We start from the raw sequence: 25,939 nt of genomic DNA, 5'->3' as shown, positions 1-25,939 counted from the left end.
TGACTTACAGCCTTGCAAGACTTTTGATTGAAGATTATATCACAACCATTGTCACCTAATTGACTTATGGACAATAAGTTATGCGTTAATCCTTCTACAAGAAGTACATTAGTTATGGAAGGAGAGTTACCAATACTTATGGTTCCAGAGCCAATAATCTTGCCCTTCTGATCTCCTCTAAACTTGACTTCTCCACCATATTTAAGCACCAGGTCTTGGAACATAGACCTTCTTCCCGTCATGTGTTGCGAGCACCCAGAGTCCAGTTACGATGACATTTTGTGCTTTGTCTTCTTTGCTGCCAAGGATATATGCAACAGAAATTATCTTCTCCTTAGGTACCCCAATTTCTTGGGTCCTTTCTTGTTAGTTTTCTCAAGTTCTAATTGAACTTGGGTTTAGCATAATAATTAACAGGAGGAACAGCATGATATTCTTTAGGTTTCACAGCATGATATTTCTTAGGTTATGTCACATGCTTCTTAGTGTGTGTAATGATAAAGCTTTTGGCATGTGAAGTGAGTCTAATATCATGTGAGTGGCCATATTTGAACTGATCATACAATGGCTTGTATGTGATTTTCAAATCATCTACAGGTTCAAACTTACGTGGGATATCACCCTCATAGCCAACGCCAATCCTTTTGTTTCCAGAAACTCCATATATCATAGAAGCAAGGTGACTTCTGCCAATACTTCTAGATAGAAACTTTCTGAAGCTTGATTCATATTCTTTCAGAATATGATTGAGGCTAGGAATGGATTTTTCTGATTCAAAAGGAGATCCAATGTCTTTGGATGATTTTAAAACTTTTTCCTTCAGTTCAGAATTTTCCACTTCCAGCTTCTTAGTTTCAGATTCAAATAGATTTTTCAGCTTTTTGTATTTGATACTAAGATGAGCCTTGAGTTCTAGAAGTTCAGTTAACCTGGAAACTAACTCTTCTCTAGATAGTTCAAAAAATACCTCTTCAGAATCTGATTCTGATGTAGATTCTGATCCATCATCCACTGTGGCCATTAGTGCAAGGTTTGCTTGCTCGCTTTCAGAGTCTGATTCTGATTTTGATTCAGAATCATCCCATGTTGCCATAAGACCATTCTTCTTATGAAACTTCTTGGGATTCTCCTTCTGAAGTTTTGGACATTCATTCTTGAAGTGTCCAGGCTCATTGCACTCATAGCAGATGACCTTCTTCTTGTCAGATCTTCTGCCACCAGAAGATTCTCCTCTTTCAGGCTTCTTTGAACTTCTGAAGTTCTTGAACTTCCTTTGCTTGCTCTTCCAGAGTTGGTTAACCCTTCTGGAGATCATGGACAGTTCATCTTCTCCTTCTGATTCTGATTCTTTAGAATCTTCTTCTTCAGCCTGAAAAGCATTAGTGAATTTTTTATAATTAGATTTTAATGCAATAGACTTACCTTTCTTCTGAGGCTCATTTGCATCCATCTCTATCTCATGGCTTCTCAAGGCACTGATTAGCTCTTCCAACGAGACTTCATTCAGATTCTTTGCTATTTTGAATGCAGTCACCATTGGACCCCATCTTTTGGGTAAGCTTCTGATGATCTTCTTTACATGATCAACCTTGGTGTAGCCTTTGTCCAGAACTCTTAATCCAGCAGTTAGCGTTTGAAATCTTGAGAACATCTTCTCAATATTTTCATCGTCCTCCATCTTGAAGGCTTCATATTTATGGATTAGGGAAAGAGCTTTGGTCTTCTTGACTTGAGCATTTCCTTCATGGGTCATTTTCAATGACTCATATATATCATAGGCAGTTTCCCTGTTAGATATCTTCCCATACTCAGCATGAGAGATAGCATTCAGCAAAACAGTCCTACATTTATGATGATTTTTGAATTGCTTCTTTTGATCATCATTCATTTCTTGTCTTGTAAGCCTTACGCTAATAGCTTTCAGTGGATGTTTGTAACCTTCCATCAGAAGATCCCATAAGTCACCATCTAGACCAAGGAAGTAACTTTCAAGTTTATCTTTCCAGTATTCAAACTCACCTAGATGATCTTTAGTATTCAGAAAAAAACAAACACATCTAAAAGGATGAAAATATGAAATGTTGGGCTTTCTGTTCTTCCACAATTCAAAAGGAGTCTTACTAAGAATAAGTCTAATAGAGATTCTATTCTGAACATAGCATGCAGTGTTTATTGCTTCTTCCCAGAAATGCTTAGCCATATTGGTTTCGTTGATAATGGTTCTGGCCATTTCTTGTAGATTCCTATTCTTTCGCTCTACAACTCCATTTTGCTGTGGAGTTCTAGGGCAAGAGAAACCATGGGCAATATCATTTTCTTTGAAGTACTCCTCAAAGAATCTGTTCTCAAATTCGCCACCATGATCACTTCTAACCTGTATGAATTTACACTCTTTCTCAGATTAAATCTGAGTGCAGAATTCAAAGAACACTTAATGAGACTCATTCTTGTGTTTTAAGAACTTTATCCATGTCCAGCGACTATAATCATCTACAATTAATCCATATTTCTTCCCTCTGACATATGCTGTTTTGACTGGGCCAAACAGATCAATGTGCAGATGTTCTAGCGGCCTAGAGGAAGAAACAACATTCTTAGGCTTGAATGCAGGTTTGGAGAACTTTCCCTTCTGACATGCTTCGCAAAGAGCATCTGATTTATATTTCAGATTTGGGAGTCCTCTGACCAGATTTAGTTTGTTAATCTGAGAAATCTTTCTCAAACTAGCATGGCCTAATCTTCTGTGCCAGACCCATTGCTCTTTGCTAACAGACATAAGACAAGTTACCTTCTGATTCTTAAGATCTTGAAGATCAATCTTGTAAATGTTGTTCTTTCTCTTGCCTGTAAATAGGACTCAGCCATCCTTCTAATTTACAGCCTTACAAGACTTTTGATCAAAGATTATGTCATAATCATTGTCAATTAGTTGACTTGTGGACAACAAGTTATGAGCTAATCCATCTACCAGAAGAACATTAGTTATAGAAGGAGAGTTACCAGTACTTATGGTTCCTGAGCCAATTATCTTGTCCTTCTGATCTCCTCCAAACTTAACTTCTCCAGCAGATTTAAGCACCAGGTCTTGGAACATAGACCTTCTTCCCGTCATGTGTCGAGAGTACCCAGAGTCTAGGTACCATGACATGCTTTCCTTTGTCTTCTTTGCAGCCAAGGATATATGCAACGGGAATAATCTTTTCCTTAGGTACCCACATTTTCTTGGGTCCTTTCTTGTTAGTTCTCTTCAGCTTCTGATTGAACTTGGGTTTAGCATTATAAACAACAGGAGGTACAGCATGGTAATTCTTATTCGGAGTTACATGATATTTTCTAGGTTATGTCACATGCTTCTTAGTGTGTGTAATGTGAAAGCTTTTGGCATGTGATGTGAGCCTAATATCATGGGAGTGGCCATACTTGAACTGATCATACAATGGCTTGTATGTGATTTTCATATCATATACAGGTTCAAGTTTGTATGGGGTGTCACCCTCATATCCTATGCCAACTCTCTTGTTTCCACTAACAGCATATATCATAGAGGCAAGTTGACTTCTTCCAATACCTCTAGATAAGAACTTCCTAAAGCTCAAGTCATATTCTTTAAGAATATGGTTCAGACTAGGAATAGAATTTTCTGAGTCAGAAGGAGATCCAACATTTTTGGATAATTTTAAAACTTTTTCCTTTAGTTCATAATTTTCTACTTCCAGCTTCTTAGTTTCAGAATCAAATAGCTTTTTCAGCTTTTTGTATTTGATACTAAGATGAGCCTTGAGTTCCATAAGTTCTGTTAAAATGGTAAATAACTCTTCTCTAGATAGTTCAGAAAATACCTCTTCAGAATCTGATTCTGATGTAGATTTCGATCCATCTTCAATTATGGCCATCAACGCAATGTTTGCCTGCTCGCCTTCAGAGTCTGATTCTGATTCTTATGAATCTGAATCATCCCAAGTTGCCATAAGACCTTTCTTCTTATGAAACTTCTTCTTGGGCTTCTCCTTCTGAAGCTTTGGACACTCACTCTTGTAGTGACCTGGCTCATTGCACTCAAAGCACGTGACCTTCTTCTTGTCATATCTTCTACTTCTAGAAGATTCTCCTTTTTCAAGCATCTTAGAACTTTTGAAGTTCTTGAATTTCCTATGCTTGCTCTTCCAGAGTTGGTTTACCCTTCTGGAGATCATGGACAATTCATCTTCTTCTTCTGATTCTGATTCTTCAGAATCTTCTTCTTCAGCCTGAAAAGTGTTAGTGCATTTTTTATAATTAGATTTTAATGCAATAGACTTACCTTTCTTCTGAGGTTCGTTAGCATCCAGCTATATTTCATGACTCCTCAGAGCACAGATCAACTCTTCAAGAGAGACTTCATTCAGGTTCTTGGCAATTTTGAATGCAGTCACCATTGGACCCCATCTTCTTGGCAAGCTTCTGATGATCTTCTTGACGTGATCAACCTTTGTGTATCCCTTGTCAAGAACTCTTAATCCAGCAGTTAGAGTTTGAAATCTTGATAACATCTTTTCAATGTTTTCATCATCCTCCATCTTGAAGGCTTCATATTTCTGGATTAAAGCAAGAGCCTTGTTCTCCTTGACTTGGGCATTTCCTTCATGAGTCATTTTCAATGATTCATATATGTCATAGGCAGTTTCTCTGTTTGATATATTCTCATATTCCGCATGAGAAATAGCATTCAGCAGAATAGTCCTACACTTGTGATGATTTCTGAATTCTTTCTTTTGATCATCACTCATTTCTTGTCTTGTCAGCTTTACTCCTCTTGCTTTCACAGGATGTTTGTAACCATCCACCAGAAGATCCCATAAGTCCCCATCTAATCCAAGAAAGTAACTTTCGAGTTTATCTTTCCAATATTCGAAGTTTTCACCATCGAATACTGGTGATCTAGTGTAGCCATTGTTACCATTTCCATTGTGTTGCTCAGCAGAGCCAGATGTAGATGTAGGTGTTGGAATCTCATCAGCCATCTAAACTATATGTTTTTCTCTTCTTGAATCTTTTCTAACACGGTTAAGTGCTTGCACCTTAGAACCGACGCACTGATGCCAATTGTTGGATAGAAAAACACTTAGAAGGGGGGGTTGAATAAGTGTGACTTTAAAAACTCTTAAGATAAAAACAATTGCACAATGATTTTTATCCTGGTTCGTTGTTAACGAAACTACTCTAGTCCACCCCCTTAGAGTGATTTACCTCACCTGAGGATTTAATCCACTAATCAACCTTGATTAGAATGGTTTTCGAATTAGATACCTTCTAAGTCTTCTAGAGTATTCTGATCACACCTTGATCACTCTAGGAACCTTTTGCAAATTAATGTAAACAAATTCTTACAAGAGTATTACAATGCTTCTTAATAAGTTATAATCACAACTGTGATATTTCTCTTAAGTTCTAAGCTTAAATATCACTAAGATATTACAACAGTAATGAAGTGAGGTTGAAGATGAAGTTTGAGAGCTTTTGAATTTGACAACGTTTCTCTATTTTTGCGCAAGAGTGTTGTGTTCCTCTTCTCATCAGAACTTCTATTTATAGGCGTTTTGAGAAGATGACCGTTGGGAGCATTTAATGCGTTGTGTGATCCGTACAACATTGCATTTAATGTTTCACTCTTTTGTCAACTACCTCGACCCTTGCTTTTCCTGTTTTAACTGACTTTTCCTTTAATAGCTTCTAACATTCCTTTTGTTAGTCAGCGTGCCTGCCATCTTGTACTTGCTTCTGATATGATCTTTGTAGATACAACGTTTGAATTAACCAGAGTCAAACAGCTTGGTGCAGAGAATCTTCTTGTCTTCTAACTTTGAAGTGCTTCTAGCGTGAAACCATAAGAACTTCAATGCTTCTGCTTCTAAACTCAAGTTCTTCTGATGCTTCAATAGACCATGTTCTGATTTTGCTTGACCATCTTCTGATATCTTGCGAGAGCATGTTCTGATGTTGCATACTGAACCTTCTGAGTCAGTGCTTCTTAGCGCTGAATTGTGCATACTCATCATATATTTCCTGAAATGGAAAATGCATAGGATTAGAGTACCACATCGTCTTATACAAAATTCATATACATTCTTATCATCAAAACTAAGAATATTGATCAGAACAAATTTTGTTCTAACAGTTTTATGTTGCTGTTTTAGTTGAGATAAGTAAAAGGTTTAATATTGTTATTATTTAGATTAAAGGTTTTATGTTGTTATGGCGGTTGAGATTGAAGGTTTAATGTTGTTATGAGCATGAAGGTTTAATGTTGTTCTGAGATAGAAGGTTTTAATATGGTTGTTATTGTGTTAACTTATTTAAGTTTTGACATCCTTCGTAAAAGTGTGGCAAAATTTACTTTGAATATTTATAGTTTATAATGGTAAATTTGCAATTCTCATGTTTGTCTATCAACACATTTGACGCCATGGTGGTTGACATGCTCTTCGAGTTTTGCATATCAAACTTATTTAGAAGCTCTAAGAAATATTTTGTTTGGCTTACGGATGTGTCATGTTCAGCTTGCTTTATTTGAAATCCTAAGAAGTAGGTAAGGTCTCCCATTAGAGAAATTTCAAATTCACCCTACATCAAATTGGCAAAATCCTTGCAAAGGGATTCATTAGTAGACCCGAATATTACATCATCAACATATATTTTAACTAAAAGAATGTGATTTTCTTTACGTCTAATAAACACAGTAGTATCTACTTTAACAATGTTTTCATCCTAAATGCATGATTTGTGTAGGATTTTCAACCTAGATGGGCCATTCATCCAGGACCCCTCCTACAAATGAGGGTTCTCATTTTCAAAATAAAATAAAAAAGAAGGTTCCATAATGATGGCTAAATTATAAAAAAAATTACATCATATGTGTTAAGTTTTCAGTGGAGTTTTTGTATGGTGAGCAGGCTTCCAGATTTATGAGTTATACAAAATCTCTTGATCGTTACATGATCGCGACTTTGCGTGTCTATTAGTCAGAATAAATGTAAGTGCACAGTCGTGTCGTGTAGTTTTAAAAGATATCGAAAATCCACAGGGACTATAAATCGACCCACGGATATCTAAAGTTACTATGTAAAGCTAAGGCTAAGAATATTTGGGTTGTTTATAAATGGGGAAAATAAAATCTTAAATCTAAGTAAAATATAAATGTGCGGATATTCGTTCTGTACAATTTTTCCACTATCCAAAAGCGGCCATAACCTCTCGTCCTGGTACGCGCTACTACCAAGCGCTGAAATGCCCGGTCTAAGTCCTAGGTGGGGAAAGCATCTGTTCTAACCACTTTTTCGAGGGTTTCCAAATTCAAGGTGCATATCTCTCTGATCCGGCTGTCTGGTCTTAATTGTGTCCTCACCAGGGATCCCTTGAGCTTTTACTATCTTTTTGCTTCTTCTTGCTAGCCTTCGATTGTATGGTTTCCTGTATCGCTCTTGTCAAGCTCCAGACCGATCCCTGTGATCTCATCTCGTACTTGGCCTTCCCCCTCTCTTTCTCTTCGTCTCGGGATAGAGCCTTTCACTAAAGGGAAGGTTTCCGAGCTTGGCCGAAAAAAATCCTGGAAGTAGCACTGCTTTGGCGAAAAATAGGGAAGACATATCTGAGTAGCGCTGCCTGAACGAAGCGTAGGCGTAAAGCATCAAGTGGAGGCGCCGAATCCTTGCAAAACGGGGGCAGACCGGTCAAAGCCAAGTCCAGAAGAGCTAGCCAAAAGGCATAGGGCCAAGGCTGAGCTGACAAGCTCATCTCATTTATTGTGTGCTTTGTTGGAATAGAGTGACATCAAGGGAAAGTGCACTCGTACATTAACAAGGGAAGTTGTCCTTCAAAGAGCTGAACAATCAAGGAGTCAGTCCCAACAACGTCTACTTTAACAAAGGATACTGTAACAAGAAAAGTGCTTACTCCACCAGCCAGCAGCTCTTTCTTTCACAACCAAGTCTGGCTATCTTCCTGAGACTGGTATCCTTACTTAGGGTATTACCCCAGCAGCAGCAACTCTCACTGCGGTTATGAAATCTCGACGCGCTACCACTGCTTTATTTAAGATAAAACTAAACTAGAGCTGGAAAGTAGAGGAAAACTGATCGTTGCTGAGCTTGCCGTTAAAGAGTAAGATGCTGATTATATAGCTGCTTCGATTCCTTCACCGACCGAGAACGAGAAGGAAGTCTTTTATTACGAACAAGCGCTAAAGAAGGGGGATGGGATCCTGACCCTACAGCTTGTTCATTACATTACACAGATCATACTCATTTGGTGGAAGAAAAATATTAAAGTGATTAAAGTTTACGCTACTTAACATGCGATAAAGATCATACATATCTAATGTTGGACAACTTAAGTAATCCCCTATAAGATCGGACATCTGGCTATCATTTTAACCATCATTGCGGGCATTCCTCCACTCTATAGGTGGGTATACCATAAGCAAGTTTAACTTGATAGGTAGTAATGAGATGTAAAAATAGCACACAGCGTACAGAGGGCTTGGATGAAAAGAAGATCCTTTATTTTTATTCACTTTAGTTGAATTGCTCAAATCACTTATAAAAGTCATCAATCCCCTTTCCTCCATGAAACTCACTAAGCTAGAACCGATGGGATTTCGTAGGATTTTCCTAAAAAGGTTCCTCACCGAGTATAAATATAAATGGATGAAACAACTCTAGCATATAAACTAGAGAACGACAGATGTATTCACTCTGTGTTTTTTTGATCTTGTACCTTATAGTAATAGTACACTTAACACCAACCCAATCTCAGACGGATAATAAACTCCTATACCAGTGATACATTGACTATAACTCTAAAGGGTACCACATTGTGGGATGTACTTAGGCGGGAAGCAACCTCGCTTATAGCGTTTGTGACCAATCCCCATTGGTCACTTCACTCGTCTAGAAGACAAAGAAGAGTTAGAGCTTTAGTAGTATACCTGGGATGGGACATTGTACTTTTCATTTCCGTGAATGAGACACTGACTAAGAAGACATGGACTTGATTATACTCTAACGGCTCACACATAGTATAGGGTACTTTTATACGTTACCACCAGTTGCCACATTTGCTTATGAAACAAGAGCAGCTTATCCTGAGGAGAACTGAGCATAAGTCTGATTTCTTAGGGTAGTCACTAAAAAGTTCTATCGAGGCAGAAGAAAAAGAGCTAAGTTATTATCTATAGCTTGGGAATCTGTCTTAACCACGGAAGTGAACAGCTTCACATCTTACTAGGTGTGTGCCCGGCTAAAGGAGGATCATCTTTCTTCATTGCTAGGATCAACGGAAAAGATCCCCCTAAAATCTGATTGAGGGCTCGAGCCTCGGGGTCTTGGAACTGATTGAAAAAGGGAACTTTGTTACAACTGCACCTACCACCAAAGAAATCTTTTACTATTTCTTGGTAAAAGCTAGTCTGCCCAAGACACGAGCTAGCTGATGCTTGTCTGTGGAAATTTAATCCTCGGTTAGTAAAATTCGTTACTAAAGCCTTGTCTGTCTTAAAACCCCATTCCTCAACAATTGGGACAAAGCTCTCTAACTTAATTTATTCAAAAACCCTTCTTGCTAGACTTTCCATATTGCTAATCTCGAGCAAAGAAAAGAGTTTTCTTCAATCAGAGAGTTGGCTTAGTAGGAAGAAGCGGGTTAGATAATAGAGACTGATCTAAAGGTGAATCTGCCAAACTTAAAAGAAAGAGCCCACTGCAAATCCTCTATCTAGTTTAGATTACCCAGTTGGTCAACAGACTTGAAAATATGAACCCGAAGTGGATGCCCCGAATCTTGAATTCTTTGACAAAGAGTCAGCTTCCTTCTTAGTAGATGGACGAGGGCAGCAGTGCCATACATAGTCACCCATAGGACTTTATTCACATAGTCTATGATCCGGCAAGTCGAACCTGGCGAAGTATACTCTCCCTAGAAGCTGATGTTGGTTGTTGGCTAGGTATACCCAGATTAGGTTTACCCATGGAACTTGTGATTCCCTTGCGATCTTGTCTTCCTACTATAGAAATAAGGATCAGCGCATGGATCAGGCTTTCACGGAAATAGGCGAATGCTATGCCTAAAGTAAAGGAAAGGTAAGTCAAGGCCCGAGCATTCTTCCACCCGCTAGAACGATGAAGCCAGTGTCCTCACTGATGAATCCCGTGGAACCTAGTCTAGAATCTCGTCTGAGGATCCTCGGCATTCTTAGTGGATGTATGATTCTAGTCGAAAGCCCTAATCCATTAATCACAAAAGAAGTGCATCAGTACAAGAAGGCAAATATTGATCCTGTAAGTGGAGTGGCTCTCCATACTACAGAGGTCGCTTGGGAGCACATGCCTATCTGTGTACTGTTCTATTCTAAAAAGAAAGAATAATATAAGCAAGGTCCACAGAAGGTTTGAAGACGCTCGACCGGAAGGGATAAGATGGGAAGTAGTACGTTCGTTTCACCAGGTTCTACCACTGCAGAATCAACGTAGTTAGGGCACAGGGTTGTACGCCTTTGAATTTGATATGATATCGTTTGAAGGCTTTTTGAATGGCCTATCGTAGTTTTTGAAATGCAAAGTTCGAAGGTATTTTGAATTACCTTATCGTAGTTTTGAACATCGCAGTGTTGAAGAGATGAATTTTGTAGTTTCGTGGTTTAGTGTGTTTTAGATGGCGTACAACCCTGATTTGATATGTCACCGTTAGATGCGATGATCAATAGATTTGATCATTATAATTAACGGATTACGGGGTATTGCTGGTTACTCTGACCGATAGATTCGATCGTCGCGGGCAGCAAATAAAATGTATTTTAAATTTCGTATATTTTTTATCTCTTGTCTAATGCGGCTAATAGATTTAGTCGGGTCGAGAAGAGAATTAAACAAAGGATTTTATCATTTTCATCTCTCGTCGTTGCGACTAATAGATTTAGTCAGGTCGAGGAGAGAATTATTCGAGAATTAGTTAAATTTATATTAATGAAAGAATTCATTTATTTCTCGCCAATGTGACTGATAAGTACAGTCGGATCGAGGAAAAAATTAAGAATCAATCAAACAATTGATTAGAATTAAATAATTTAATTGGTTTTTTATTTTGTTAGCAAGGGGGTGTATGAATAGCAAAGGCCCAAAGAAAAAATTCAAATATATCACACCTAAATTTCTAAAGGAAAGGAATATTACTAAGAAAAAGTAGATTAAAAATAAAAGCTGAACGTGATACTGACTTCCTATTCCTTTTTTCTTCTCTTACTGTGCGACCCTCGTTCTTCTTCTCTTACCCACTTTTTGGTTCCACACAAGCCACACAATTATCATCATGAATCATTACCAACCAACGTCAAACAGAAACAACATCAAGAACCAAGAAAAAAACCATAACACGGTGATAAAAAGAAAAAGAGAAACTCACGGTTTGAACGCCGACAACTTGGATCGATGGTGTCGTTACGTCGTGTTCGTCGGAGAGAGGCGGAAGTGTGATGCGCACATCCGGTGAGGGGAGGCCGGTGGTCGTTGGTGGAGGCCGTCGCCGTGGTGAGATCCCCTTCGTGTGCTTCTTCTCTTCTTCCTCGCGAATGCTCGGACACAATGGTGGTGATTCGTGGCTACTGGTTCGTGAAGATGTTGATGGCGGAGGCGTGATGGCGTGTGAAATCGAAAACCTTCTTAACCCTCTTCTTTTCTTCTGGTTTGTTTTATTTACTGTGTCATTTGCAGCTATGGTTAGAATTCTAATATGTGTTGTTGCGTTCAAGGTAGAAGATGGATATCAATGGAGTTTTTCAGATTGTTTAGGTTGTTAGTGAAGGTTTTATGAATGGTTAAAAGGATTGTTTTATGGGAATATTCATGAACATGATAAAGGGGTGGATTTTGGCTTTAGCTCTGTATTCTGATCTTTTTCGGCCTTCCTCCTGCGGAACAAAACTTGTGATTTTTATAGTTGAATTTTTAGGGTTAGACTTTATGTGAGATTTGTATAAATTAGGAAGTTTGGAATGTTGCTATTATTTTGTTGATCTGATTCAATTACGTGGGAGGGTTTGATTTGGAGAAATTGGTAATGTTTTAATTTACTTCCATATTGACATGATTCTGGTTTTGATATATTGCTTTTTGGAAAAGATATTCTGATAAGTGTTCATGGTGATATCCTGATATGGTACTCTATTTTTTGACTCAATGAATAAAAATGATAACAGTAACAAAACTAATGCTGATAGTTAATAAAATAACCAAATTAATAATAACTAATCAACTATCAACTACCTACCTAATAATACAACATGCTACCAAACACCCTAAAATACCCTTCTTGCAAATAAATTTTTCCTTTCAAAATGCCCTTTTTCGTAATTTGCTAATTCAAATTATTATTCCAACCAATCAGTTTTCTCTATTAGTCCAAGTGGCACTCTCTTTTTATAAAATTGATGTTGCATCTTAATATCCTTTAGGTTTTCCCTCCACATTTTGAAAACCTATGGACAATTGCTAACATCCTATCTATTACCCTTTCACTCCACAATTTCTTATTCACTTTTCATTTCTTTCCTTTTCATTTCTCTGCAGACCTCGTCTCCCTTTCACATTCAAAATCCTAACCCTCTCTCTTCATATTCAAAACCCAAACTACACCACCCAGCCACCTCGTCTCACTTTCACGTTCATTCTCGTCCTTCCTCGTCTCCCTTTCACCTTCTCTGCTTTTCGGATAAGTTTTCTTACTTCGTTTCTGAAGATTTCGTTTTTGTAGGTAACACCTGCTCTGGCTGTGTTTTATTTATTTATTTTGTTTCAACTTCTCCAACATTAAAGCTTTCGTATTCGCCGTGTTATTCTTCACAACACATAAAAGTTTCATGAATTCATGTTTCTGTTTTGTAAGTAGACAAACTTTTGAGTTTTTTCTTACGTTTTGAGTTTTTGTTTCAGCTTCTCCGACATTTAAGATTTTGTATAAGTATGTTCTTCTTCACAATACATATAAGTTTGGTTCTGGGTGTGATTTCTATTAACCATAACAATTTCGTTTTTGTAGGTAAACAACCTTTTGAGGTTTTGTTAATTTTCCTTACAACTATTTAAACTTGTGCTTTGTAGATTCGATTTTGGTGCTCACGTTAAAGATTTGGTTTTTTTGGGTCCTTCTGTTTAAGTTTTGTAATAGATCCTTCTTTGGTAACCGTCCCGAATCCAGATAAGAAAGTTATGCAGTGGATACAATTATTACATCAGATTGGTAAGTATATGCTGCTGCATAAATAACAATGTATTCATAATGGCAATTGATTATTTGTTCATTGTAGGTATTGATGTTGTTCGAACAGGTCGATCACTTGTCTTTTACGAAGATGAAGGTAATCAAGCAAAACTTTGGGATGTTCTGTCGATTCATGAAGTTTCATAATGGATTATTTTTTTTGCAGGAATGAACGATATTTGCTCACCTTCGGTTATTCTTATCGAGAATGAAGCAGATTGCTATTGGTCCTTTGAACATGCGATTCGGAGAATGGTATAGTCATATCATACAGGAATTTTTTTTCCTTTTCTGTTCTTTGTGTTCTCCCTTCATGTTGGTCAAGGTCAGCCAATTTTCTGTTCTAATTTGGATCAAAACAATTTACCCCACACTTCACTGCTATATATCAATCTATCATTATAATCTGCTTGACTTATGCATCATATGATCCAATAGCTTTAGTGTTTAATCTATTTATTAATCTACAGCTATGCTCTTCTAATCCCCTTACTGAATGTGGTGAACATTAACAAGCCTGCATTGGATCAAGCAGTTGTAGTGTTGACGCATATACGAAAAGGTAATCATGTTGCTATATTTCAGAATTTAATTTTTTACGTTTGTAACTGAATTATGTATGTTAATTAGGGGTTCTATAGCATTTACTTTTGAATTTTTTAACCGAATTACATTTACTGTTTGTGAATTAATTAGGGGTTCTATACGTTTGTAACAGAATTACATTTACTGTTTGTGAATTAATTTAATAGAAAGTCTGCTTAAGAAATTTTTACCACATGCAGAGTGTATGCTCGTGAAAATTGATATTCATTGTCATGTTCAAGGGGATTTCGTTCTTGAATGCATACATTTAAATGAAGATTTTGTTAGTGAGGAGATGATGTTTAGAGTCATGTTTAGAGTCATGTTTCATACTGCATTTTTATGATATTTTATATTACATCAAGTAATTTTTTTAATCTTACGGTCATTATCAGTATAATATCTATTTTATATTGATTAATAATTATTTTTATTTAAAAAATAAGTAGCTCATAAAAAGAGGTTAAAAGGCAGTAACTCATAAAAAGAGGTTTTCGACTTTTTCTCCGGGTATGGGTATGTGTCATACCCCAATTTTTGACCCTAAGATCACACATCATTTGCATACCAATCATCAATCAAGAAGTTTTAATTTAGAGCTCTACTGGTGATGTTGTGCTCAATTCATCTGCAAGGGAATCATCGAGCACCCATGTTTTAGTCTTGTATATATTGTTTTACTAACCAAAATACCAAAAATATTGCCTTCTGCTCTTGTGTGTCTGTGTTTTGTAGGTACCAAGTCAAAATATCCATCAAAGGAGCATTTTTCAACATTTTCACTGTGCAAATCGATTTGCATAAGGTGTAAATCGATTTACACAACTGTTTCTGCACCAGATTTGCTTTTGCCATCAGTGCAAATCGATTTGCATAAGACAGCAATCGATTTGCATAACTGTTTTTGCCCCAGATTTTGCCTTTTTCAGCAATGTAAATAGATTTGCATAAGGTGCAAATCGATTGCACCAGTGCGAATTTGGAAAAATGAAGGCAAATTTCAGCTTTTTGAAGTGTTGACATCATTTGCAAGCATGGGAAGCATGACTTAGTTCTTACATTTGATTCTCTACATCATTTAATCATAAACCCTCATGTGATTGCATCAAGACCATTGGATTTCATTTTTGGCTCCAAATCCTTTTCCCAGGCCTAATTCTATTTTCCAATCCTAACTCCAAGCCACAAAATTTCCCAAGCCTAAGTGCTATAAATTGAGGCACTCCCTTCTTCATTTTTAAAGCTTTGATAGCCAAGAAAACTCTTGCTCTTTCTCTCCTCACCTCTTCCAAACCCCTCACTCAAAGCTCTCATTTCTTCCACAAAAATTAGTGAGTTACATCTTGAACCTCACTAATTTAGAGCTAAACCTCAACATAAACACTACTTTCTTCATCAATTGTGAGAGATCAAGGCTTGTGGTTGTGTGTTCTTGAAGAAGATTCAAAGTTTGTGAAGATTTGGTAAAATTCTAGATCCTTTCCATGATCCAAGATGTGATCCATTGTTGTTTATGCTTGATGCACCTTTGGTGCTACATTTATGAGTTTTGCTTGCTTACTTGATACATTTTCGTGCACAAATTAATCCAAGATCACAAGGTGTTTAGTTTTATGTTTAAACAAGTTTTCTTCTCTTGATTTGCTGTTTTTTTGAAAAGCTGTGTTGTGCAAATCGATTTACATCTGGTGCAAATCGATTTACACAACTGAAAAATTACGCAGATTTGAAAACAGAGTTATGTAAATCGATTTACACTCTGTGCAAATCGATTTACATCTGAGCAGAATGTGTTTTTTGCCTTTTTTGACTTGTTTTTGGTTCTAACTCATTTTCTACTCCATTCTTTTGATATTTTCTTTGAATCACAAGTTAGAAGCCTAATTTCTCTCTAATTTCCATGGACTTAGGGCGTCGATAGGATGAGAATCCAAATCCGCAATATTAAGTGATTGAAATTATGGATGAAAGGAGCTTTTAATGTGGTTCCATCTTTTACTTCTCTTTATTTTGATCGATGAAAGTCTTAATACCTTGAGAATTCTTATGGATTCTTGGTAAAGACTAGATCACTCACCATTTTTCTTTTCGTGCGATATTGCTTTCGGAGAGTGATCTACATATCACTTCTCTCGCATGCATTATCACATAATGTTTTGACCGGCCTCGTTGTAGGGTGATTTCTACATAAATCACTTGGCGATCTGCTTAACATAGCGCAATATTTCGTGTCCCGAATAAAAAAGATCAAATATGGAAGAGAATTGTATGCGGTTGATTTAAGACTTTTGGAGGTTTATCGTGTAGTCGCTATGATTTTATCAAGCTTCTGATAAATGTCCATTGAATTTAAATCCGAGTACATCCTTCACTCACCATCGATCTTAATTACTAACTTTGATAACATACTTGACAAGTTTCAAGATGGTTATCTTTAACATCTAACAATTGACTTTAATTTCCGCAATTTATTATATTGCTCTCTATATTTCTCGCTTTATCGCTTTATTTTATCATTTCATCATATTTACATTCCGCTATTTTCTCTTTGTCCATTTGGACGTTTACATTCCGCTATTTTCTCTTTGTCCACTTGGACATATGTTTATGTTTCCGCTATTTTCTTTTTGTCCACTTGGACCATACTTTACTTTTTATGCTAAAGCACTAATAAGTAACAAAAATCTAAAAAACACTTAAGGCTCTCTTTCGGGCTATTGGTTACTATCCTGAGCATTTTGGAGATTTGGACTTATGGACTTAGGACCTCTGGACCCTTATTTTGTTGTTACTCTGTGGTTGTTCTGTCTGTCTGGCATTGGATTGTGGTTTGTTTGTGTATGCAGGTATTTCCTTGAAAGCCCTTGATGGTTAATTCCAAGGCATTGAGACAAGGATTTTACCCGAAAACAGCCGTTACTCTGCCCGATTTTCGTCAGAATCTTAATGTGCTTAATGCAAAATGGTGCCAAGATAATAAGTTCATCTGGATCCCCAAGTGGTAATGTGTTGGATTGGTATTGATAAGTCCAAAGGATGGGAAATCTACCTTGACTCACAATGTCAAGTGTTGGCTTCTTATTTCGGTTAGACCGTTCTTTTCCTTAACTTTTATTTTATGCACTAGGTTAGCCTCTTCATCTCCTCCCCTTCTTAGATTTTCAAAATCTTCTCCCTTTTACAAAACCTTCTTATGTTTGCAATCTTTTCAAAACCTTTTCTTAAAAATATCTTTTGCCCTTAGTGGCTTTTCTTCAAAAAGTTTAGACACGATTAATTGTTGAAACGAGTGGTTATACCCCACGATTTTGAAATTGATTGATATAATGAGATCTTTTCCGCGTGAGAGAGCTGGTGGCATACTCGTCGATTTTATCCGAGTTGGAGCCCTTCTTTCATTTGCGATGCAAAGAACTCGTTTGTTCTCATGCTCAAGATCAATGGCTGAGTATTTCTCTCCGACGACGATAAAGTGTTTATTCGTTTTAAAAATGTTTTCCCTTTAAGCGGAACTACATTAGCTCTGACTTCTCCATTGCACCGAGGAGGTATGTAGGCACAAAGCTTAACGCTTTGCCGAGCTTATTTTAAAAATAAAACAAACCCTCTTTTTTAGCACACACGACACGGATTTTTAGCAAGGTTCCTGTGGAGTACCACAGATATGAGGGGTGCTTTAAACCTTCCCTTCATATAATCAACACCCGTACCTGAGATCTCTTTCTTGTTTTAAAAACAAACTTTGGGTTTTTCGTTCTTTTCCCTTTTCCTTTGGAAACAATAAAGCGCGGTGGCGATTTCAAACGGAATATTGATTCGAGTCAATCCTATTGCTTCGATATCAGATTTTCCCCGCTACAGAAAAATGGCGACTTCACTGGGGATCCAGTTTTAAGTGTGTTAAGCCTATTTTTTTTTATCTGTGTGTTTATTTGTATATATTGTTGTGTGCTTTGTGTGTTTATTTTCTTTTTTTTTTGGTGCTCGATGGTTCCTCCGTGATGAGATAAAGTTTTAACCCGAACTTTGGTGAGTAACTTGAGATAGGAGGTGGTAAGACCAATAGTTGCATGTCAGGAGCAATCCTTAACATGAGCGTCATATGGTGGAACCTCAATCAGTGGAGGCCTCATGGAAGGTAGTAGAGGTTGTTACGAATCATCGTGATAACGCTATTACTTTCAATAGTGAGTGTCCGTAGAAGCTGAATGGCCTAGAACCTTTTTAACCAATCTAAGCCTTTTTAGGATGTAGTGCAGAAATAATATCAAGTACCAATTTGAGCTTGTCGTCATGCGATACTACGCTCAGACGAGGTCTTTTTAGGCATATTATTGGCGCCCATGAGCAATTGTGCGTGCCGGTAATATCCGATAGAAGATTGAAAACTCTAGGAACCTTTGTAGAACCTGATTGCAGGTACAAAATTCCTTAGATCATACCTTTTGGGATGGTTGGACCCATGGCTCCATGCTCGTGACGTCGAACCTTTGAACTATGATCTTATGTTACCTTGCATGCTCTTGGTTGTGGTTGATGCATAAACCATGCATTCATGCATCCATGAAAGCTCTTTTTCTTTTGATTTTCAAGGAACTTAGAGGTCTTTCCTTGTAAACATCATAAGTTTCATCAAACTCAATGGATCTTGGGTGTTGATGGGGTGAAAACTCTAATCCACCAAAATGGATGATTGATTTTGATGATAACTTAATCGAAACTTTAGTCCAATGTTTGAATGTTTACAAGTTAATATCTTAATTTTCTTGAAACTCAAATAATAATAAAAAACAAATCATCTGCATTTCATGCATCATTCCGCATTATGGTCTTGCTTCCGAGAGTATTCCCGAGGTCTTATTCAGTGTTCTTCATATTGAAGTGAAAGAATCAAGCTGTCTCACCGGTATAACACTCGAGCTAACTGCAAGAAGAAGATGGAAGGTCTTGAACAAGAGAATCGTGAGCTACGTGAAGAGGTTGTTACTTTGAGATCTGGTGTGGAGCGTCTCACTGCTCTGGTTGAGACATTGATGACTACTCAGAATCAAAATCAGAATCAGGTTCCTCCTCCCAATGCCCAAGATCAGGGTCAGACCACTGTGATTTCTGAAATTGCTGCTACAACCATTCCTGCTGTTCCTGTTGGTGCTACTCACAAACGTATGCCTAATGGATATCCCTGGGGCATGCCTGAAGGTTATTTGTCTGTTCCTGAGATGACTCGTCCGTTGACTCCTGTTATGGTCAACACATCTCCTATTGTTCATACTGGTCCTTTTGTCCCAGAGCCCATTTATGATGCTGCTCCAAGTGAAATTCATGACAGAATGGACGGTTTCCAAGATCAGTTTGAAGAACTGCAAAAAGAGATGAAAGCTCTCCGTGGGAAAGAGCTGTTTGGAAAGAATGTGCATGATCTTTGCCTTGTTCCCAATGTGAAAGTACCTGCTAAGTTCAAACTGCCTGAATTTGAGAAGTATAAGGGAAATTCCTGTCCTCAGGCTCATCTGGTGATGTATGTGAGAAAGATGTCCACTCACACTGATGATCAACGTGTGTTGATTCACTATTTCCAAGATAGTTTGGCTGGAGCTGCTTCTAAGTGGTATATGAGCCTTGATAGCACCCATATTCGCACTTTCAATGACTTAGTTGAGGCGTTTGTGAAGCAATACAAGTATAATGTGGACATGGCTCCTGATCGAGATCAAATGCGAGCTATGATGCAGAAAGAGAAAGAATCCTTCAAGGAATATGCTCAGAGATGGCGTGAGGTTGCCGCCCAAGTAATTCCTCCGATGGAAGAAAAAGAGATGACTAAGATTTTTCTGAAGACTCTTGGTCCATTTTACTATGAAAAGATGATTGCGAGTGCTCCTGTAGACTTCACCGAAATGGTGGGAATGGGCGTCAGACTCGAAGAAGCTGTAAGAGAAGGACGTCTGGTTCACACTGACAGTGTATCTAGCATTGTGAAGAAGTATAGTTCATCTTTTCAGAAGAAGAATGAATCTGATGCTAATGCTGTTTCTTAAGGAAGGAATAGTCGATCAAGGGGAAAAGCTAGTCATCAACCTCAACAAGTGGCGTCAATGACTCCCATTGTGAATTCAGCTCATGTGGCTCAGGCTAGTCAACAGCCAGCAAGACGGAAACCTAATTTTGATCCTATCCCCATGACATATACAGAACTGTATCCCGCTCTAATTCATAAGAAGTTGGTTCAACCAAGATCACCACCTCCAATTCCAGAGAAGATTCCATGGTGGTACAATGCTGATGTTACTTGCGCTTTTCATCAGGATTCTCCCGGCCACAGTTTAGAAGATTGTTGGGCTCTAAAGGTTGAAGTTCAAAGATTGACTCGTGCTGGTATTTTGTCTTTCCGAGACATTGGCCCTAATGTTCAAAACAATCCTTGCCAAAGCATGAATGAATCACTATTGATGGTAGCCTGAAGTTTGAAAGAAGTTTCCTTCAGCACAAACCCAGATGGAGAAAGCCTTCTCAGTTTTTAGTATTCTTATTGATTTCCATTTGTAATATTTCTTGTTTTTCAATGCATTTGTTTGCATGTAGGAACTTGTTTATTTTTGAATGTTAATGCTAATGCAATGATAATGTTTGTCTTGAAGTAATTCATTCGTTTCACTCATGTTTATTTGTTTTTATGCATTATGATACCAATTACTTTTGCCAAACTCTTGCTTATGTAAAGATTGGAGGGAGGATGATGATCTGAAAACGCAAAATTTCTGGTTGTATGCTTTTGAATAAAACCCTGCTGATGATGTACAGGCATTGTTTCAAATTCCCAAACACCGGAGATATAAGGAAGATAATCCCTTGTTAACCCCTTTGAGCCTTGAAGCAGGAGTTTCTTTTCTAAGCGAAAAAACCCTAATTTTTAACCTGGGGCAGGGTAGTGTTCAGTTGATTTGACCAAGTGTTCAAATTTCAAAAAGGATTGTGCATCCAAGGGTCGAATACGTCATATCCACATCAAAGGATGGATCATGGGAAACCACAATGGTTATCCACCGCGTATCAAAAGGCATGGAAATGTGAAACCACAATGGTTATCCTCCATCCGCCAAAGAATGAGGCAGTCACAACCTTCTCAACAAGTCAAGACAAAGTCAATGTCACACGATTTGTTCAAATCAAAGGAATAAAAAGGAAAGAAAAAAGAAAGAAGAAAAAAGCTCGCTAAGTCAAGAACTTGAAAACAAGTGACTTAGGCAAAAGTTAGAGCATCCCGCTGGACGACCAATTCAAAAGAATCAGTCCAGGCAAAAGTTAGGGAAATAAATAAAAAAAAAGAAAAGAAAAGAGTGAAAAGTGAAAAGAAAGGACTACAAAGCAAAAGTCCTCAGCGAAGAACAAATCCGTGTGAATACAAAAACGAAGACAAAAGGGTGACTGCTACGCCAAGAAAGCTTCATTAGGTCCTTAATGGCACAAAATACTTTTGAGAGATGAATACTCATGTTGAGTTAACTGAACATAGGACTGGAGAACATCATGAAGTTGGGTGGGCTAAATAAACTTTGAGCCTAAAAATCTTTTTTTCTGAAAACCGTGAACCTGACCACGTTACAACCCTCAAAAGTCCTAATTGAAGCAGGGTTTATTTCGAGAGCATACTTAAATAGGAAAGCGTTCCCGACTCCTATCGGTTATGCTGAAAACTTGTGTTGGTATCATATGCATACAAAAATCAATGTCATTTCCTAACCAGTGATTCATTCACAAGGTTTTGTGACATCTTTTCAATAAAACTTCAAGACTTACATAATTGTTGTATTTTCATTATCATTCTCAGAATAAACATTTTTCTGCTTGTAAACAATTGTTTGACATCCAGGAAGTTTACATCTGATCGTCAGTAGAAAACTATGAAATTCTGGACTCAGACACGCGATGTCGAACAGGATGTCACGACATTACTATCTGGATGCTTTTAAACAAATGAACAAGAAGTAAACAGAATAACAACACAAGAAAGTTGTTAACCCAGTTCGGTGTAATCACACCTACATCTGGGGGTTACCAAGCCATGGAGGAAGTCCACTATAAGTAATATCAATTAAAGGTAATACAGATCCTTTCACTTAATATCTACCCAATGCAACTTCAATCTAAACAACTTAGATCAGAGATCCTACTCACTCCCCCTCAATCACAGCAGTGATGAAAAACAGTCAATGAATAACAAAAGAAGACACACTTCAAAGACACAACTTGATCTTGCTTAAAAGCTTTGATCAAGTACAATAGTACTCTTGCTTAAAAGCTTTGAGTACTTCTTACAACTCAAATCAAAACACCTAGACCAAGACAATCATCATGATGATTGTTTGGCTTACAAGAAGGCTAGAACGAAAACTTAAAACAAAGAACTCTTAAAGCTTCTCAAACAAAAACCCTAACGTGATCAGCAGCTTCTTCGTAGAATATATAGCCTTCATAAAACACAGCAGCTGGGCCTTGGATCCAAATTAGTTTTAACCCTAATAAAACTAATTTCCATAAATCAAGGAACTAAAAATACTAACCATCAAAGACGTCCTTGAATCAGATCAGAATCCAACATTACCAAATAAAGCGCATAGGATCTTATCAGATCACATAACCATAAATAGTAATAGAAAAGAACGTAACAACTGCAAATGTCATGACATCGGCCTTGACATCAGGTAAAGGCCTGCATAAGAAAAACTTCACAACAGTAGAATGCATGTCATGACACCAGATTTGACAAGATAGAAACAAAATGAGTTTTACCAAAAATTACAGCCAATCAACAACATCTACAAACTCCCCCTTTGGCAAATTTTTGGCTAAAACACTAATAGATGTAACCAAACAGATATCAGAGCATACACAGCAGCCAACAACAGAAAAATAAATTCTGTAAGCAAACAACAGCATCTTGATTAATCACCAGAAAACCAGAAAACATCTACTTAATCAACTGTTACAGAAACCACTTGTCATTGTCAGGGAGAACCAGGGAACACCCAAAATAAAGAAAACAACAAAAAAACAACCATGTCCATCAACCAAGAAAAACCAAAAGACCACCAAAACAACAAAACAACCACCATTACTCCCCCTTCTTAGCCACAAAAGGAGCCAAAACACAAACAGAATCAGAGCTAATCATCAGACCCATCACTGTCTTCATCACTAGAGCCATCAGGATTGTCATCACTTGAGCTACTAGTCTCTTCAGCAGCATCACTACTCCCACTTTCAGCACCCTCAGCCTCAGCATCCTCAGCCTCTTCCTCAGCCTCTTCATCTTCATCCATATTGTCACCATCCCTCTCACCAGCAAGGTCATCATCTGTAGACTGCTCAAGACTTTGGATGAGCTTTTCAAGTTTCAGCTTCCTGTTGTCCAACTCTTGACAAGTCTCTTTCAGCTCAGCAATAAGAAGGGCTTTGTTCACAGACTTGCTGGGTTGTGATGTCCCAGCAGATGTCATGTCATCAGACCTCTGAAGCAGCTTGTAGTGAAAAGACAAAGCACTCTCCCTCTTACACACAGAATCTTTACTTTTCAGAATTCCAGGGTGTTGCTTGAGGATTATCCCACATATCAGAGATGGGAAAGCAATGGGAAGCTTGGTAGCAGAGGTACCAACATGCCTCATAGTTTGATCAAATATGTAAGTCCCATAGTCAAATTTTGTCTTGGTTCCCACAGCATATATGAATCTTCCTAGGCCAACAGCAATGGTAGAAGTGTGATAGGTAGGCACCCAGTTAGCAGCACCAATTTTGTGCAGCAATGCATACCTGACATTAAGAGAACTAGCAGACAATTTGCTCTTTATGGGCCACTTCTTAACCTTACCACCAGTGATTACCTTGCACACCTCATTATCAGTCACTTCAAGCTCAGGTTGAGCCTCAGCATCTCTACCTAGATATAGGTTGATAACAGCAGGGGAAAAATCTATACACTTTCTTCTAACATACACCTTATGAAAATCATCAGTTCTTCCATCACCACAATCTTGAGACAAATTCACAATAAATTCCTTCACAAGCATTTCATAACACTTTGAAAAATGAGTAACAGTTTAGTCAAACCTGCACACTTGATGAGCTTCATGACCTCTTGACATTCCAGAGCATCATTAGCTAATTCTCTTTCTAGAGCCAGCCTTCTTTGATAAACAAACTTCCACTGGATAACATTTGAAGCATAGTGCAAGTAAATGTTGTCCAAAGGAACATCACGAACCTTTGTGGAGGATTTTGTGACAGCAATCTTCTTCTTTGATGGGATGTCAGGGACATCACTTAAGACATCGTCTTCAGGGACAGAAACACTTCTTTCCTTCCTTTTCTTCGCAGCAACCTTGCTCCCAATGGTTGAAGGTTCAGCAAGGACTTTCTTGACCTTCTTTATAGTGACCTTCTTTTGAGGAGTAACCTGAGGTTTGGAGAAATCTTGATCACAAGCCTGTTTGCCCTTACGAGTCTTGACTCTATGAGAGATGCTAGAGATGAGCTCATCATCAGCAATGTCAATAGAATCATCCAGATCATCCAGATTCACCACATCATGCACAGTAGGGCCTTCATTAAGGGTTTCTTTAGAAGGAGCAACAGGAACCTCTTCAGCTTTTTCAGGTTCAAGAATCTCAGCATCTTTAGTATCAGATGTTTCAACATTGACAGCTTCAGATGTCTCAACATCTTTGGCACCTGGGGTCTTCTCATCATTGTTATCAGCAGATGTCTCAACATCACCCTGATCTTTGCTAGCATCATCTTGACCATCTTGATCATCTTTGCTGTTCTCAGAGGCAGGAATCTAGGCTAGAGGAACAGATATTCCATCAACCTTGTGCCCTTCATTCAAGATTCTTGTGACAATACCTGCGATCGCATTGTGAACATAAGCAGAACCCTCTCTACCTTGAACAGAAAAAGTTTCAGGAACAGATCCACCAGTTGATTTTCTTGCATGCATCTTTCTTGGTAGACTACGAACAGGATCGGTAGCAGGAACAGAGTTCAATGGCACAACATCCAACACAACATCTTGATCACTCACAACATTGGGTGCCCTAGAACCTGATGCTGTTTCAGAGGAAGGAGAAGATTTCTTTGAGGGAGAACTCTGAGACATGGTGAGAGAAAATGGAAAGCTGGGTAAAGGTTTGTGAATGCAGAAACACAGAGAGATAGCGTGAGTGTGGAGGATAGGTTTTGGGGGAATGGAAACCGTTTGGGCAAATTGTAAAAGGGGGGGAAAATACACTTTAATGTGTAATGATATCAAATATTTGGAGAGAGAAATAATGCTGGCTGTGGTGTCGTTTTCTTTTACCTCCCCGTTTCACTTGGGAGGACGGCACGCTAGACCCTTCACGCGAAATTTGGAAGGAGAATGCGCCCGTGGTGGGATGAATTTTATTTCAGTTCTTCCTACGATATCACACGAACTTTCTTATTTGTCCTACGAGTAGGAAAGGGAAAAAAAGATCTCAACTAAACCCTAGGAGTTTGCTAAGTGTGGGGATTTACACCTAGACTAGAAATTCTGGAGTCCGGGAGGTCGGTTATACATAGGGAAGTGTTTAAACACCCTACATATCTGTAGTACTCTACAGGAACCTTCTCTGTGTCATTTGTGATTGTGTTTGCTGCTAATGATTGGGAAAGTTTCTCCTTTGTGTTAGGAGAAGGAATTGAATTGATTTGAAAAGACAGACAGACAGACAGACAGACTGACTATTTTTGGTATTTTATTAGCTCGCTGAGATTCCTTGTGAACCTCATGCCTACATATCCCTAGTGGAAGTCAGAGCTTAATGTAGTTCGGGGAACTAACTAGGGAAATTAATTGTTTTTGGTGCCTTGCTTGAAGCTCAAGGTTGAAGCTTGGAATTAAATCTCTGTTTACAGTAAAGAGACATGAAATCATCTCTACAGAGAGGTATTTGTACTATTCTACCACAAACATTTAAAGGAGTGACAGAATAACTGGATTCATTTCATTCAAGAGGGGGACCTTACTTGTGTGTGCAAGTATGCCAGTCAG

At 38.0% G+C, this 25,939-nt stretch overlaps 1 protein-coding gene and 1 long non-coding RNA gene across 2 annotated transcripts; one reads left to right on the top strand and one right to left on the bottom strand.

Annotated features, from left to right (window-relative positions):
* Positions 1-13,021: 13,021 nt before the first annotated feature.
* LOC131632495 (uncharacterized) lies at positions 13,022-13,695 on the top strand. The gene is made up of 3 exons (XR_009293029.1): positions 13,022-13,263; positions 13,331-13,381; positions 13,451-13,695. It is a non-coding gene; the product is annotated as an uncharacterized LOC131632495 (long non-coding RNA).
* Positions 13,696-23,033: 9,338 nt separating this feature from the next.
* On the bottom strand, positions 23,034-25,024 carry LOC131632501 (uncharacterized). Its single transcript, XM_058903250.1, has 3 exons — positions 24,772-25,024; positions 24,185-24,681; positions 23,034-23,750 (listed from the first exon to the last, which is right to left on the bottom strand). The coding sequence occupies exons 1-3, from the start codon at positions 25,022-25,024 to the stop codon at positions 23,034-23,036; spliced, it is 1,467 nt and encodes a 488-aa protein (XP_058759233.1).
* Positions 25,025-25,939: the final 915 nt, after the last annotated feature.

This window comes from Vicia villosa, unplaced genomic scaffold (genome assembly GCF_029867415.1).
Source record: "Vicia villosa cultivar HV-30 ecotype Madison, WI unplaced genomic scaffold, Vvil1.0 ctg.000944F_1_1, whole genome shotgun sequence".
In the NCBI taxonomy this organism is placed as follows: Eukaryota; Viridiplantae; Streptophyta; class Magnoliopsida; order Fabales; family Fabaceae; genus Vicia; species Vicia villosa.
Note: the sequence above shows the minus strand (reverse complement) of the source record. Positions and strands in the feature narration are given on the sequence as shown.